The sequence below is a fragment of the Microcaecilia unicolor genome, chromosome 1 (assembly GCF_901765095.1).
Source record: "Microcaecilia unicolor chromosome 1, aMicUni1.1, whole genome shotgun sequence".
Taxonomy (NCBI): domain Eukaryota; kingdom Metazoa; phylum Chordata; class Amphibia; order Gymnophiona; family Siphonopidae; genus Microcaecilia; species Microcaecilia unicolor.
Genome location: NC_044031.1, coordinates 649,374,492 through 649,389,822, shown reverse-complemented (window position 1 = coordinate 649,389,822; position 15,331 = coordinate 649,374,492). Strand labels below are relative to the sequence as shown.

Sequence of the window (15,331 nt, the reverse complement as noted above, 5' to 3'; positions counted from 1 at the left end):
CTAGGTCATTTATAAATATGTTAAAAAGCAGCGGTGCCAGCACAAACCCCTGGGGAACCCCACTAACTACCCATCTCCATTGAGAATACTGACTATTTAACCCTACTCTCTGTTTTCTGTCTTTTAACCAGTTTTTAATCCACAATAGAACCCTACCTCCTATCCCATGACTCTCCAATTTCCTTAATGCACATCCATTTACACCAAAGGAAATGAGGCGTAAATACTGGCGCAGAGGGGCATATTCTATAACTGTGTGCATACATTTTTGAACACCCACAAAAACGTCCATTTCCCTGCCTCTTTTTGGCTCCGCACGTTAGAATTTACACACTGTGCGGTTGCAGAATATGCTTAGCGAGTTAAGCCCATAAATTCTAATTATTGCCAATTAGTGCTCATTATTAAGTGCTATTAAAAGCACTAATTGGTTTGTTAGCTAATTAAGTTACACTTGTTGTTATAGAATACGCTTGCATTTCAGCACAGAACGCTAGCAGCCTTATTTTCGAAAGTGATGGGTGCCCATATTTCAACCCAAATCGGGAGATGGGCGCCCATCTCGCAAAGGTGCCCAAATCGGTATAATCGAAAGCCAATTTTGGGCGTCTTCAACTGCAATCTGTTGTGGAAACGGACAAAGTTGACGGGGGCGTGTCAGAGGCGTGGTGAAGGTGGGACTGGGGCGTGTTTATCGGCCGAGGAGAGATGGGCGCCTTCGGTCGATAATCGAAAAAAGGCGTTTTTAGCGCTAATTTGGGTCATTTTTTGGACCCTTTTTTTTCCACGAACAAGTCCCAAAAAGTGCCCTAAATGACCAGATGACCACCAGAGGGAATCAGGGATGACCACCCTCCCACCATAAAAAAAACAACTTTACCAACTTTTTTTCCAGCCTGTATGCCAGCCTCAAATGCCATACCCAGCTCCATCACAGCAGTATGCAGGTCCCTGGAGCAGTTGTTAGTGGGTGCATTGGACTTCCAGGTGGACCCAGTCCCATCCCCCTGCTACCTGTTACACTTGTGGTGGTAAATGGGAGTGCTCCAAACCGCCCCCAAAACCCACTGTTCCCACATCTAGATGCCCCCTTCAGCCATAAGTGCTATGGTACTGGTGTAGAGTTGTGGGGAGTGGGTTTTGGGGGGGGGGGGATTTGGGGGGCTCAGCAATCCAAGGGAAGGGAGCTATGGACTTGGGAGATACTTTACTTTTTTTGTTTAATTGTTACAAGTGCCCTCTAGGGTGCCCGGTTGGTATCCTGGCATGTGAGGGGGACCAGTGCACTACAAATGCGCTCCCACGACCAAATGCCTTGGATTTGTTTGTTTTTGAGCTGGGCACCTTTGGTTTCCATTATCGCTGAAAAACGAAACCCGCCCAGCTCAAATCCGCACAAATCCGATGCATTTGCCCGGCACAAACTGTATTATCGAAAAAAAAGATGGACGGCCATTTTTTTCGAAAATACGGTCTGTCCCGCCCCTTCACTTACCCGTTCTCAGAGATAGACACCCATGGAGATGGGCATTCGCGTTCGATTATGCCCCTCTAGGTGCGATATATAGAATCCATCAGGAAATGCGTGCTGCTAGTATTCTGTAAAGGTTGTTCTGCTCAGATCGCTGTTTAGAGAATACTAACTCAGTGTGCATCATTTTGGCGCCTGTCTTTGCGCACCATTAACGGAGCCCACATCTTTTAGCAAATGAGTAGCAAATAGATGCATGTGGGAAAAAAGAACCCGAATTATAGCTACGTCATGCAAGGTTCCACGTTAGGAGTTACGGACCAAGAAAGGGATCTGGGTGTTGTCGTCGATAACACACTGAAACCTTCTGCTCAGTGTGCTGCTGCGGCTAAGAAAGCGAATAGAATGTTGGGTATTATTAGGAAAGGTATGGAAAACAGGTGTGAGGATGTTATAATGCCGTTGTATCGCTCCATGGTGCGACCGCACCTTGAGTATTGTGTTCAATTCTGGTCGCCGCATCTCAAGAAAGATATAGTAGAATTGGAAAAGGTGCAGCGAAGGGCGACTAAAATGATAGCGGGGATGGGACGACTTCCCTATGAAGAAAGACTAAGGAGGCTAGGGCTATACAGCTTGGAGAAGAGACAGCTGAGGGGAGACATGATAGAGGTATATAAAATAATGAGTGGAGTGGAACAGGTGGATGTGAAGCTTCTGTTCGCGCTTTCCAAAAATACTAGGACTAGGGGGCATGCGATGAAACTACAGTGTAGTAAATTTAAAACAAATCGGAGAAAAATTTTCTTCACCCAACGTGTAATTAAACTCTGGAATTCGTTGCCGGAGAAAGTGGTGAAGGCGGTTAGCTTAGCAGAGTTTAAAAAGGGGTTGGACGGTTTCCTAAAGGACAAGTCCATAAACCGCTACTAAACGGACTTGGAAAAATCCAAAATTCCAGGAATAACATGTATAGAATGTTTGTACGTTTGGGAAGCTTGCCAGGTGCCCTTGGCCTGGATTGGCCGCTGTCGTGGACAGGATGCTGGGCTCGATGGACCCTTGGTCTTTTCCCAGTATGGCATTACTTATGTACTTATATGTAGATGTCTGAGCTAGTGTGAGCTTTTGAACATCATGTTAAGCTTATAAGATTGCTATGATGTAAGTGATTGATACACAGGACATGGATCACCCTTTCAAGGATGTTTATTAGGAAAAACATTTGGGTTCAGAACCTGCCTTGAGGGTGTGTAGATGGAAACTGACTACTATAAAAGGCTCTGGGTAGCATCTGGCAGGGTTTTGATACTGAATTTCATGACCTTGTAGCTGGATTTACCTTTGCTGTCATTGCTCCATACTGTGAAATTCAAAGACATCTGAACTGTTCTGTCTTGTGTATACTCCATCAATCAGGGCCACCAAGGGGGGGGGGGGGGGGGGGGGTCAAAAATCCCCAGACCTCCAAGGGGGGCCGTGCTGGGGTCTCTCTCTCTTTCTCTCTCCAGCTCCTGACGGGACCCGGGTGTTTGCATCCCGACAGGAGCAGGAGAGAGAAAACTGCGGCACTGGGCCCGCCTTGTATTGCCTGCCAAGCAGCTGCTGGGCCTTTAGGCTGCACTTGCTCGGTTTTGAAACCAAGCATGCGTAACATGAGAGAAAAGCAGCCACAGGGGCAGGCAAAGTGGCAAGAGGAAAGACCAGTGTTGGAGGAAGACCTGTTCTGCTGGTGAGGCCTTGGGATCCCCGTCAGCCAAGGTACTTACAATCCTGCCCAGCCCCGCCTCCTGCCCCACCCCAGGCCCTGCTCAGTCTCTTAGTGGCCCTGTGGAGTATAAATTCCCTACACAGAGTGAGTGAGTGGTGCAGCCCACATACTCCCTAAATTTATAACCGGCCACCAGTTGTGCATGTCTGTCTATCGAATATCAGTACATAGGCATGTGTATGCATGCTTACACACATGTGCAAGCTGTGTGCTCAGCTCATCGTTGTTTTATAAGCTACGTGCACAAATGCCTTAGTGTGTAAATGCAAGGGGGTGTTCATTGGGTAGGAGTAGGCGGAGCTAATATTTATGCGCGTAACTTACAGAATGCTGTAAGTTTTATGTGCTAAAGAGCCACATATGGCGCTAACATTTACGCCAGTCACAGACTTGATGTAAGTGGACACGCCTAAATGCAGGTGCCGTTATAGAATAGGCAGACAACCCGTCTACCTTTGGTGCCCTGTTCTAGAGTCGCCCTCTAGTGAGCACCATTAAAGCATCCTCTATGTGTGTGGGTGCTGCATGCGTGTGGCCTGTGCAGTGAGCACTTTTTAAAGCGTGCTGTGTATGCAGCCTGTGCAGTGAACACTATAATATATGAGTATGCGTGTACACTAGTAAGGCAAGTTTCAGTGTACTGTGCATGCGCAGTGCATACGTTGTGCACTTGTAAAGTGTGCAGGGTGTGTTACCTGTACAGTGAGCAGTATTATAGTCTGTGCTGTTCAAGTAGCCCTTCTGTCACTCTTAAAACTTGGGAAAAGAGAGTCACTTAAAAAATCAAAATAGGAACCAATTAAGTATGCCCTGCTTCTCTCCTCAGGATGAAGAGCGTAACAGGAGGAGTCGGATGCAGAGGCGGTGAGAGACACCTTTCCAGCCCTCTTTTCTCTTCACCTCACCTCTTTCTTCTTTTCATTTCTTTCTTCCTTTCCCTTTTACTTTTTCTCTCTCAATTTTTTCTTTTCTTTTCTCTCCACTTTGCCCTTTCCCTTTGCTTGCCTCAGGTTCTCTTGTATTCCCATAATATTTTTCTCCTTTTCTTTTCCTGCTAACAGTCACAGCTTTGTCATGGTGAAAGGGGCGGCATTGTTACTTCAAGAAGAAGAGGAATCTGATAATATCCAGAACATTCCACTTTCATCCCTGGGCCACAAGAGGACAAGGAGCGCTCAAACTCAGGACCAGCAGCAGCGCTGTCACCTGCAGGCTATGGTGGGCCTGCTTCGGCCACAGGACAACATTAGACTGGTGAGTGAATGTGGAAACCAGAAGGCTCTTCCACAACACTTCTATTTTCATCCCTGCTTTTGGTTACCAATGAGTTCCATGCCAGCTAGACATTCACCTTTAATTTTTTATGGACTTATAGACAGGGGCATAGGCCAGAGCCCAAGGTGGGGGGGGGGGGGGGCACAGTTTAGCCCACTGACCCCCCCCCCCTGCCACCGCCAGGGGTCCCAAACCCCCACCAGCCGAAGTCTTCTTCAGCGCTGGTCGACTCCGGCGCCTTCGCTGATGATCTTTTTCTAACTCCTGACATCCTGCATGCATGTCCTGTTTGTAGCCCCGTGCAGGATGTCAGGAGTCAGAAACAGATCATCAGCAAAGGCGCTGGAGTCGACCGGCACTAAGGAAGACTTCGGCTGACGGGGGTTGAGGATCCCCGCCAGCAAAGGTACCTGGCGGCGATGGGGGAGGGTCGGCGGCTGGGGGGGGGGGGGGTCAAAAGTAGAGGTGGCCAGGGCTTAATCTGTGGGGGCCCATGCCCCCATGGCCCCACCTAGCTACGCCCCTGCTTATTGGTAGAAATTTCAGATTCATAATGGGGAATCTCAGCTGGTTGGTAACCCTTGTGATGTGATATCTCGTTCAGAAGAAAGGGGCAAATCAGTCTAGGTTTTCCACTCTCGTTACAAAGCATGATAGGTATTTCTCAATATGGGAACTTTGAAAGGGGTGGGCAAACACAGGATACATATGTTAAAAGGAGCTATGGTCATTGGTAAAACTGATTGGGCTAGATGAGGGAACATTATAAAATATGGAAAATCCCTGCAGAGCTATGAAAGAAAACTTGTGGTGCTGTCGCCTCGTAGATCAGAAATTCTTATCTTGGGGACCTCACAGCCAGTCAGGTTTTCAGGATATCCACAATGAATATATGCATGAGACAATTTTATATACTAATGCCTATAGTAGGGGAAACAAGATTCTGGATCTAGAGGCTGTGACGGAAGAGGCTCTTTGGATTTAGTGCCGGTCATGGAAATATAGATCATGGAGAACCGTGATTGGGATATAGTTATACCAGGCTATAATTTATTCAGGAAGGACAGGATATCAAGAAGAAAGGGAGGAGGAGTGGCTTTGTATGTTAAAGATAATGTTAAAATGACAAAATTGCAGGACCTACAGGGTAAGGAAGAGGCATTGTGGGTTAATCTGGGAAGAAAGACTGGAAAGTCTGTTTATATTGATGTGATACTCAGGCCTTCTTTACATGGAGAAGTGGACAGAGGTTGAATTGAAGACATTCACGATATAGCTATGAAAGGCGAAGCAGTGGCATAACTAGCTTGGTTGCCACCCAGAGCAGAGCACTCCCTCTTCCAGGCGCGTCACCCCCTCCCAGCAGTAAAGCGGGTACACTGAGCAGTTGCGCAGCTGTCGGCTCTGCCAGTCCCATGCCCCGGGATAGGAAGTTGACATCACATGGGACAGGGGACTGGCAGAGCCCACAGCCACGCAACTGCTCATTGCACTCCCTTACTGCCTGCACTCAGGGCAGACTGCAACTGTCGCCCCGTCCTTGGTACACCACTGAGGAGAAGTACTACCAATAGTTGATTTTAATATGCTAGATGTTGATTGGGGCATCTCTGTGCAGTGTTGTGTAGAACAGTGGCTTTCAACCCAGTCCTCAGGGACCACCTGGCCAGTCAGGTTTTCAGGATATTCACAGAATATGCATTTGAGAGATGTGCATGCCACGAAAGCCATGCATGCACATCTCTGTCATGCTTTATTCATTGTGGATATCCTGAAAACCTGACTGGCCAGGTGGTCCCTGAGGACTGGGTTGAAAACCACTGGTCAAGAAGTAAGAAGATTCTGGATTCTCTAGATAACTATTCCAGCAGTAAAGGAACCCACGTAGGATGGGACCTTCCTGGACCTAGTGCTTGGAAAGGGTTTCTGACAATAAATGTTATAGTGGATGATCATCTGGCATCGAATGATCACTGGATGGTGTGGTTCAATTTTAACACACCTGTGGAGAGGATTCATTCAAAAGTGAAGGTTCTGGAATTTATTATTTTTTTTAAACTGACTTTTTCAAGATGAAGGAATACCTTAAGGAGTTGTTAGCTGAATGGGGAACATCTGGGAGAAGAAGAAAAGCGGCAGACAAAACTGAAAGGCAATAAACATCTTTGTAAGGAAAGTAAATAAAGGTAAGAAAAAACAGGAAGGCAGCTTTAGTTCTCAAAAGAAGTAGCTGAAAAGCTAGAGAGTTTAACCTCCATAAACTACAAGAGTTTGTAGAAAGAGGAAGACATGCAGTATCTACTGTCTGGAGAAGTTAATAGAAGCTGGTAGTCAGGAAAGCAGAGATGGAAGTGGAAATAAAAGTCCCCTCATTTACTGTATTGGCTATAAGACTTTGTTTTGGTATATTAGTGATAGGAGGAAGTTCAAAAGTGGCATTGTGAGACTCAATGGTGAAGGGGAAGGATATGCTCTTATATACAGTGGGGGAAATAAGTATTTGATCCCTTGCTGATTTTGTAAGTTTGCCCACTGACAAAGACATGAGCAGCCCATAATTGAAGGGTAGGTTATTGGTAACAGTGAGAGATAGCACATCACAAATTAAATCCGGAAAATCACATTGTGGAAAGTATATGAATTTATTTGCATTCTGCAGAGGGAAATAAGTATTTGATCCCCCACCAACCAGTAAGAGATCTGGCCCCTACAGACCAGGTAGATGCTCCAAATCAACTCGTTACCTGCATGACAGACAGCTGTCGGCAATGGTCACCTGTATGAAAGACACCTGTCCACAGACTCAGTGAATCAGTCAGACTCTAACCTCTACAAAATGGCCAAGAGCAAGGAGCTGTCTAAGGATGTCAGGGACAAGATCATACACCTGCACAAGGCTGGAATGGGCTACAAAACCATCAGTAAGACGCTGGGCGAGAAGGAGACAACTGTTGGTGCCATAGTAAGAAAATGGAAGAAGTACAAAATGACTGTCAATCGACAAAGATCTGGGGCTCCACGCAAAATCTCACCTCGTGCGGTATCTTTGATCATGAGGAAGGTTAGAAATCAGCCTACAACTACAAGGGGGGAACTTGTCAATGATCTCAAGGCAGCTGGGACCACTGTCACCACGAAAACCATTGGTAACACATTACGACATAACGGATTGCAATCCTGCAGTGCCCGCAAGGTCCCCCTGCTCCGGAAGGCACATGTGACGGCCCGTCTGAAGTTTGCCAGTGAACACCTGGATGATGCCGAGAGTGATTGGGAGAAGGTGCTGTGGTCAGATGAGACAAAAATTGAGCTCTTTGGCATGAACTCAACTCGCCGTGTTTGGAGGAAGAGAAATGCTGCCTATGACCCAAAGAACACCGTCCCCACTGTCAAGCATGGAGGTGGAAATGTTATGTTTTGGGGGTGTTTCTCTGCTAAGGGCACAGGACTACTTCACCGCATCAATGGGAGAATGGATGGGGCCATGTACCGTACAATTCTGAGTGACAACCTCCTTCCCTCCGCCAGGGCCTTAAAAATGGGTCGTGGCTGGGTCTTCCAGCACGACAATGACCCAAAACATACAGCCAAGGCAACAAAGGAGTGGCTCAGGAAGAAGCACATTAGGGTCATGGAGTGGCCTAGCCAGTCACCAGACCTTAATCCCATTGGAAACTTATGGAGGGAGCTGAAGATGCGAGTTGCCAAGCGACAGCCCAGAACTCTTAATGATTTAGAGATGATCTGCAAAGAGGAGTGGACCAAAATTCCTCCTGACATGTGTGCAAACCTCATCATCAACTACAGAAGACGTCTGACCGCTGTGCTTGCCAACAAGGGTTTTGCCACCAAGTATTAGGTCTTGTTTGCCAGAGGGATTAAATACTTATTTCCCTCTGCAGAATGCAAATAAATTCATATACTTTCCACAATGTGATTTTCCGGATTTAATTTGTGATGTGCTATCTCTCACTGTTACCAATAACCTACCCTTCAATTATGGGCTGCTCATGTCTTTGTCAGTGGGCAAACTTACAAAATCAGCAAGGGATCAAATACTTATTTCCCCCACTGTAGATGCTGTGTTCATGAGGAGCTAGCTAAACAAAAGGTAGACAAAGTGATGAAGCCAGATGGGATACATCCAAGGGTATTGAAGGAGTGTAGGGAAGTTCTGGTGGTGCTGCTATCTGATTTTTTTCAGTTCTTCTCTAGAGTCAGGAGTGTCCCGGAGGATTGGAGAAGGGTGGATGTGGTCCCTCTCCGCAAAAGCAGAAGTAAGGAGGAGGTTGGTTATTCTGATGTCTTTGTTGAGTAAATTTAATGGCAATGTTTCTAAAACAGAGGATAGTGCATTTTCTGGAATCCAGTGGATTGCAGGACTGAGGCAACATGGTTTTACTAGAGGTTAGATGACTGTTTAATTTCTTTATTGAGTGATCAGAGAATTGAGTGCACTAGACATGGTGTACTTAGCTTCAACAAAGCCTTTGATATGGTTTCACATAAGCGACTTATTTATAAATTGAGAGCCCTTGATAAGGGCCCTAAACTGACTGGGTTAGAAACTTGTAGAGTGGAATAGATATTTTTTAAATAAATAAAACAAATACCAGCTCGTGCCTAAACTGTACATGTGTATCTAACTTATTACACTAGTAATAAAAAAGAGTGGAGGAGTGACCTAGTGGTTAGAGCACTGGTCTTGCAATCCAGAGGTGGCCAGTTCAAATCCCACTGCTGCTCCTTGTGATCTTGGGCAAGTCACTTAACCCTCCATTGCCTCAGGTACAAACTTAGATTGTGAGCCCTCCTGGGACAGAGAAATATTCAGTGTACCTGAATTTAACTCACCTTGAGCTACTACTGAAAAAGGTTTGAGCAAAATCTAAATAAATAAATAAATAATAAATAGTATTCTATAATGGAAAGCATTCACCATTGTAGAATGTGCTCCAATTAGGAGCCCTTGGCCTCTAGGCACTTTATATAGGCTCACTGTTCATAGAATATGTGTGTGTGTGTGTGTGTGTGTGGGGGGGGGGTAGTGAAATAGTGTGTTCTGAAACTACATAGACAAAGCCTGACTGTTCTTCTCTCCTACAGCCTTAATCGGTGTGGTTCAGGATCATCTGTTCTGAAATATGTAAGCCCAGTATTACCTTGTCCTCTCTGGAAAAAAAAACCCCAGTTCCGAGAACAGCTTTCCTAAGAGCCAGGATGTCCTCTTTTAGTTAATAATTGAACATTTTGTCAGTCTGGCTTAGGCACATGTGTGTCCTTATCTATAAGGTGAAATGAGTGTGGTGGGGAGGGGGAAGGTGAGAAGAGTATGTGTCTGGGATATTGTATAGGTGGGTCTGGGGGTTGCATCCATGATCCTTGATAGCTCCTGTTCATATACAAAACCTCAGAAGCAGACTACAGTAATTCTTTCACTGGTGAAGGTCAGTCTCTAGGGAGTGTGGTTCTGAACTCTTTCCTGGAGGCACATCTAGCCAGTTGGGTTTTCAGGATTACTGTAATGAATATGCATGAGAGTGATGTGAATACAGTGTGTCTCACTGCAGCTAGATGTGCTTCCAGGAAAGGGTTGAGGATCGGTGTCCAAGGTTTGTCTCCTGGGTCTCTGGCTGTCTCTTTACTCTCCAAAGTTGCGTTCCTAATTTTCTCCCACGCTTTTCTTTCTTAGGTGTGGCTTGACTTTTCCAGGTGTCTCTCTCTTGCTCTCAATTTGACATTCTTTTTTGTGTCTTTCCCTCTTAGGATTCTGTCTCTTTCAGGCATAGTCCAGCTGATATTCAACCTGCGGGAGGCAGGCTGGCTAAGTCCGACGATTGTCGCTGAGACTGGATATTCAGTGCCAGTCCGTTTCCAGTGACTGGCATTGAATATCCGTTTTTTTTTTCCAGCCAGCTTAAACTTAACCAGCCAAGTTAATATTCAGCACTGGCTGGTTAAGTTTGTAGTGGCCAAAGACAGGCCTGTTATTTAGAGGGTCCTATTTGGCTCCTAAACTTAGGCCCAGATGCACTAAATGTTTTTCATCATTAAATGAGACCTCAAGGAAGAATTTCCTATCCTTTCCATGCACTAAAGCCTATTTTCCGACGACAGTAGCAGCTAACGAAAACTGAATGCAGATGAGCAATTCTTCTACAAATCCCATTGAAATGACATGCACTAACCTTTTCCGATTCGTTTAACGCAGGAGAACACCGTGAAATCTAACGAGAGTATGTACCTCTTGTTAGGGCTGTCTGTCTGCTAGAAGTTAGCAAAATCCAATAAAAAAAATAACTGGGGGGGGGGGGGCGAAAACGCATCAGGGGCATCCTATATTGACGCCCCAGGTCGCCGCTGCTCCTCTCTCCCTCAGCACCAAAAAAAAAAAAAAAAGGATCGGGAGGGGGCAAAGGCACTCGTCATGAGCGTCCCGTATGGACGCCTTGCCCCCCCCCCCGCTGCTCCCCACTCCCCCCCCCCCCGCACGAAAAATCTCCAATTTTAGCAGCCCCGGGCCGGCCCTCCTCCCTTCCTGTATTCTCCCACACTAGCTCCGCCTCCTGCCATGCTCCGGTCCCGAGCCCCGCCCCCGCTGCCCCCCCTTTGGTCGTGGCTGCCGCTCCCCCCGTCCAACGACCCCCCCCCCTTTGCCTTACCTACGTCAGAGGAGGGCGGGCCCAGGAAGAAAGAAGGGACGTCTGAGGAGGCCTTCTGACTCGCCGATCAGCTGTTCTTGCCCATGCAGCAGAGGTGAGAGGCGCTGCACGGGCCGGTAAGGCAAAGGGGGGGGTCGTTGGACGGGGGGAGCGGCAGCCACGACCAAAGGGGGGGCGGCGGGGGCGGGGCACGGGACCGGAGCATGGCAGGAGGCGGAGCTAGTGTGGGAGAATACAGGAAGGGAGGAGGGCTGGCCCGGGGCTGCTAAAATTGGAAATTTTTCGTGGGGGGGGGGGGGAAGCGGGGAGCAGCGGGGGGGGGCAAGGCGTCCATACAGGACGCTCATGACGAGTGCCTTTGCCCCCTCCCGAAACACACGTGTTTGTGTTTTTTTTTTTTTTTTTTTGACAGCTGGGCCTTTGTGGCATGCGCAGAGCAGCCAGCATAACACTTGGGCTGCTCTGCGCATGCTTTAGGCGCTGATTAACGACGGGTTTAACGATTCTGTGATACATCCTACTTTGCAATACCGATCCGAACATTTCTGGAGTGTTTTTGTAGTGCATGCCTCATTTTTAAAAAATCGTTAAGCACTTTTACGATTCTTATTTTTTAACGTTTGGTTGATGCATCTGGGCCTTAGCCAGCAATATAGCCGATTAGCCACTTATCTGCTAAGCAGTAATATTCAGCAGAGATAACCAGCTATCTCGCGCTGAATATTAGCAATTAGCTGGTTAAGTGCTATTTAACTGGCCAGGAGCCATTCCTGGGTGGTTAAATTGCACTGAATATTGGCCAGACTGTTCCTTTGTTCTAGATATCTCACTGTCTCTCAGATTCAAGAAACTTGCTTGATGTACAACACAAGTGATGTATAAAATAGGAGAAGAAATAATCTCTCTCTCTTTCTCTCTCTTTGAGTCAATACCATAAGTGTAAAGCAACACAAAACATGATGCCCATGCGATTTTTGTAGTCCAGTTTCTACTAAGGCATCACGTTTGTGTTGCTTTACACTTATGGTATTGACTCAAAGAGAGAGAGATTATTCTTGTACAATAACAGACTCCTGAGGTAGGTGGTGACGCCGAAACACTGCACCGTTTCGAGTCTTATGCGTGATAAATAAATCTTTCTTTGATTAACTGTACGTGTGTTAGAAGACGCATCTATAACCCTACTTTTTTCACTTCCTTTGAGGTTTCTGTAGTGGTTTTTCTTTTGCTCCTCTGCTTCGGTGGTGGTGTTCTTAAAAGAAATTACTAGCACTACTACTTTCTGTAGAGCTAGTAGACTCATACAGCAGTGTACATAAACAGGCAAGAGAGAGTCCCTACTTGACAGAGCTTACAATCTGTTCAAGACAGAACCAGTTCCTGGGTTCTGATGTTGACCCCTTATCTCTAGTCAGATTGTATCCCACCAGCAGGCCAGAAATTTTATCAACTTTTTGCTGCTCTTTCTCTTATTTTTCCTGCGTGTTATTTTATGGGAAATCTTTAATGGTTTCTGTCAGCTTTGGGAAATGTGCATCACTTATAGTTGTGTATTTTCTGCAGTATAAGAGGAAATTGATCCTTGGTTGAGTTCTTTTCACAGTTTTCTGAACTGATATTGCAGAAGGCCTGTCAGGAAAGAGTTGTCTTTTTTGTGTTTGATACCAATATCTGTAACAACATAGACACCCTGGAAGGTATGAAAAATATTCCATTTACTGGTATTAGATTTATTAACCACATAAGCAATACAAAATGCGCTAAGCAAAGAATGTTATGAGGAGGGATCTAGTGCAGCCTGAGGAACAATCTAGATTATGACAGCTGAAAAATGCAGTCACACATTTGGGCTGCAAAAACACAAGGTATTTTATTTATTTTTGTTACATTTGTACCCCGCGCTTTCCCACTCATGGCAGGCTCAATGTGGCAGGCAATGGAGGGTTAAGTGACTTGCCCAGAGTCAGAAGGAGCTGCCTGTGCTGGGAATCGAACTCAGTTCCTCAGTTCCCCAGGACCAAAGTCCACCACCCTAACCACTAGGCCACTCCTCCACTCCACTAGCATTACAGTATAGGGGGTGAAGTTTTGATATGTACAAAAGAAGAGAGATCATATGTGATAACCTTAATGTGGCCAAACAGGTAGAAAAGGTGACAGCAAAAGCCAGAAAGGAGCATAGGGAGAGGAATGGCCAGCAGGCAAAAAAAGGTGATGATGCTTCTGTATATGACTCTGGAGACCACACCTTATGTAAACAGATTAGAGCCCTTCCAGAGGGTGGTGAGTAAAATGGCCAGTGGTCTTTGTCATAAAGAGTATAGAGACAGACTTAAAGATCTCAGTATGTATACTGTGCAAGAAAGGCAGGAGAGGGGAGAATTGATAGAGATGTTTAAATACCTCCGTGGCTTAAATGCACAGGAGGCGAGTCTCTTTCATTTGAAAGAAAGTTCTGGAATGAGAGACATAGGATGAAGGTGAAAGAGGACAGACTAAGGAGTAACCTGAGGAAATAATTCTTCATAGAAAGGATGGTGGTTGCTTGAAACAGCCTCTTAGTGGACCTGGTGGAGATGAGTACTTTATCTGAATTCAGAAAAACATGGGACAAGCACAGAAGTATGTCTGAGGGAGAGGAAGGGATTGTAGATGGGCAGGGCTGCCGAGAGGGGAGGGGCAGGGGGGTGCCACAGTTCCTCCACCCGCCCCCCTCCGTCCACCACCGGGCTTGGTCCCCCTGAATTCAAATCATAGCGCCTCACCTCGACCTCGCTCCGTGTGAAAGAAGTGCAGCAGCGGCAGTATGCAGATCGCCTCCCTTCGGGCCTTCCCTCCCTGTGTCCCGCCCTTGTGCAAGTTACGTCAGACGAGGGCGGGACACAGGGAGGGAAGGCCTGAAGGGAGGCGATCTGCAGACTGCCGCTGCTGCGCTTCTTTCACACGGAGCGAGGTCGAGGTGAGACGCTATGATTTGAATTCAGGGGGGCCCGGCCTGGTGGTGGATAGAACAGGGTTGGCGATGACTACGGCCTCGGGGGGGGGGGGGGTTGGCCTTGTCCCGGGCCCGGCCCGGCCCAGTCTCTCGGCAGCCCTGTAGATGGGCAGACTGGATAGGCTGTGTGGTTTTCATATGCTGTCTAGTTCTATGACATGCATTTCTGTTTCTGTTTCTCCAGTACTACATTGCAGGCAGAATCTGACTTTCTGGGGTTTCCAGTTGAGTTTCTATCTGTATGTTTCTGTTTCTAGTTAGTTGTTCCTTATGCAGTATTTGGTGGGGGTCTGTCTGTGTTTGGTGTGTATATGACCCAGGTGAAGTAGTCTAGGGGGTTTAGGGTTTGTATAGTTCTCTGTAGCAGTCCTGCTTGCTCAGTTGTACTGATGTTCTAGGGCTGGGTGTACCAGTTTATTTTCTATAGAGGCAGTGAATCATGTTGTCGTAATCCACTGTCCAAAGCTGCGGCTATCAATCTCTCATCCTTAGCTGTTCAGCTATATGGAGGGATATATATCTGCAGCATGTTAGTGCTTCCCAAACTTTTGTGAATGTGATCCTAGCTCTGCGTTGTAAATAAATGTGTGTTGGTATGTTGTATTTGTTTGTGTTGCCATGGTTATGATCCCAAATTCACAACCCACGGTTTGGGAAATACTGTCTGTGTGCCTTGGTAGGGGGGAAACAGTGGTGTTTGACAATGTGTTAAAATGTTTTACTCAGACTGCTGTGGTGAGGGATCAGGCTGTGGCATACTAGACTTAGCCTGTGCATGTTGGGAGTGGATATGTGTGATCTGTTGGTCAGGGACTGTACGTTTATGCTAGAATTGCCAACTGGCTAGTTTTCAGTCTGCCTGGTTGGTTTTTCAGAGGCTATACTGGCTGCTGGCAGGCCCTTAAAATTGACAATTGACAAAACTGTATTTTGTCACTGACAGGACCCAACTTCCTCACTCCTACAGTCTGGCATTATTTCTCTCTTTCTGATTCTCAATCTCTCTCTCTCTATCCCCACCCCCCCATTTTCCTTCCCCCTAGCAGTTTACCAGTCTTGCTCAAGTGGTCAGCAGCACTCAAACACACTGCCTCCACTGGCTCAAGGTCTTCCCTCTGCTGCATCTCTCTGTCAACTTTCTGTTTCTGCTAGGAGGG

General features: G+C 46.6%; 1 protein-coding gene across 1 annotated transcript in view; it reads left to right on the top strand.

Annotated features, from left to right (window-relative positions):
• Window positions 1-15,331, top strand: part of SSH3 (slingshot protein phosphatase 3) — a 142,753-nt gene that overhangs the window by 52,656 nt on the left and 74,766 nt on the right. The window contains 2 exon segments of the mRNA XM_030185766.1: window positions 4,069-4,106; window positions 4,304-4,496. Of these exon segments, the coding sequence (XP_030041626.1) occupies window positions 4,069-4,106; window positions 4,304-4,496 (231 nt within the window).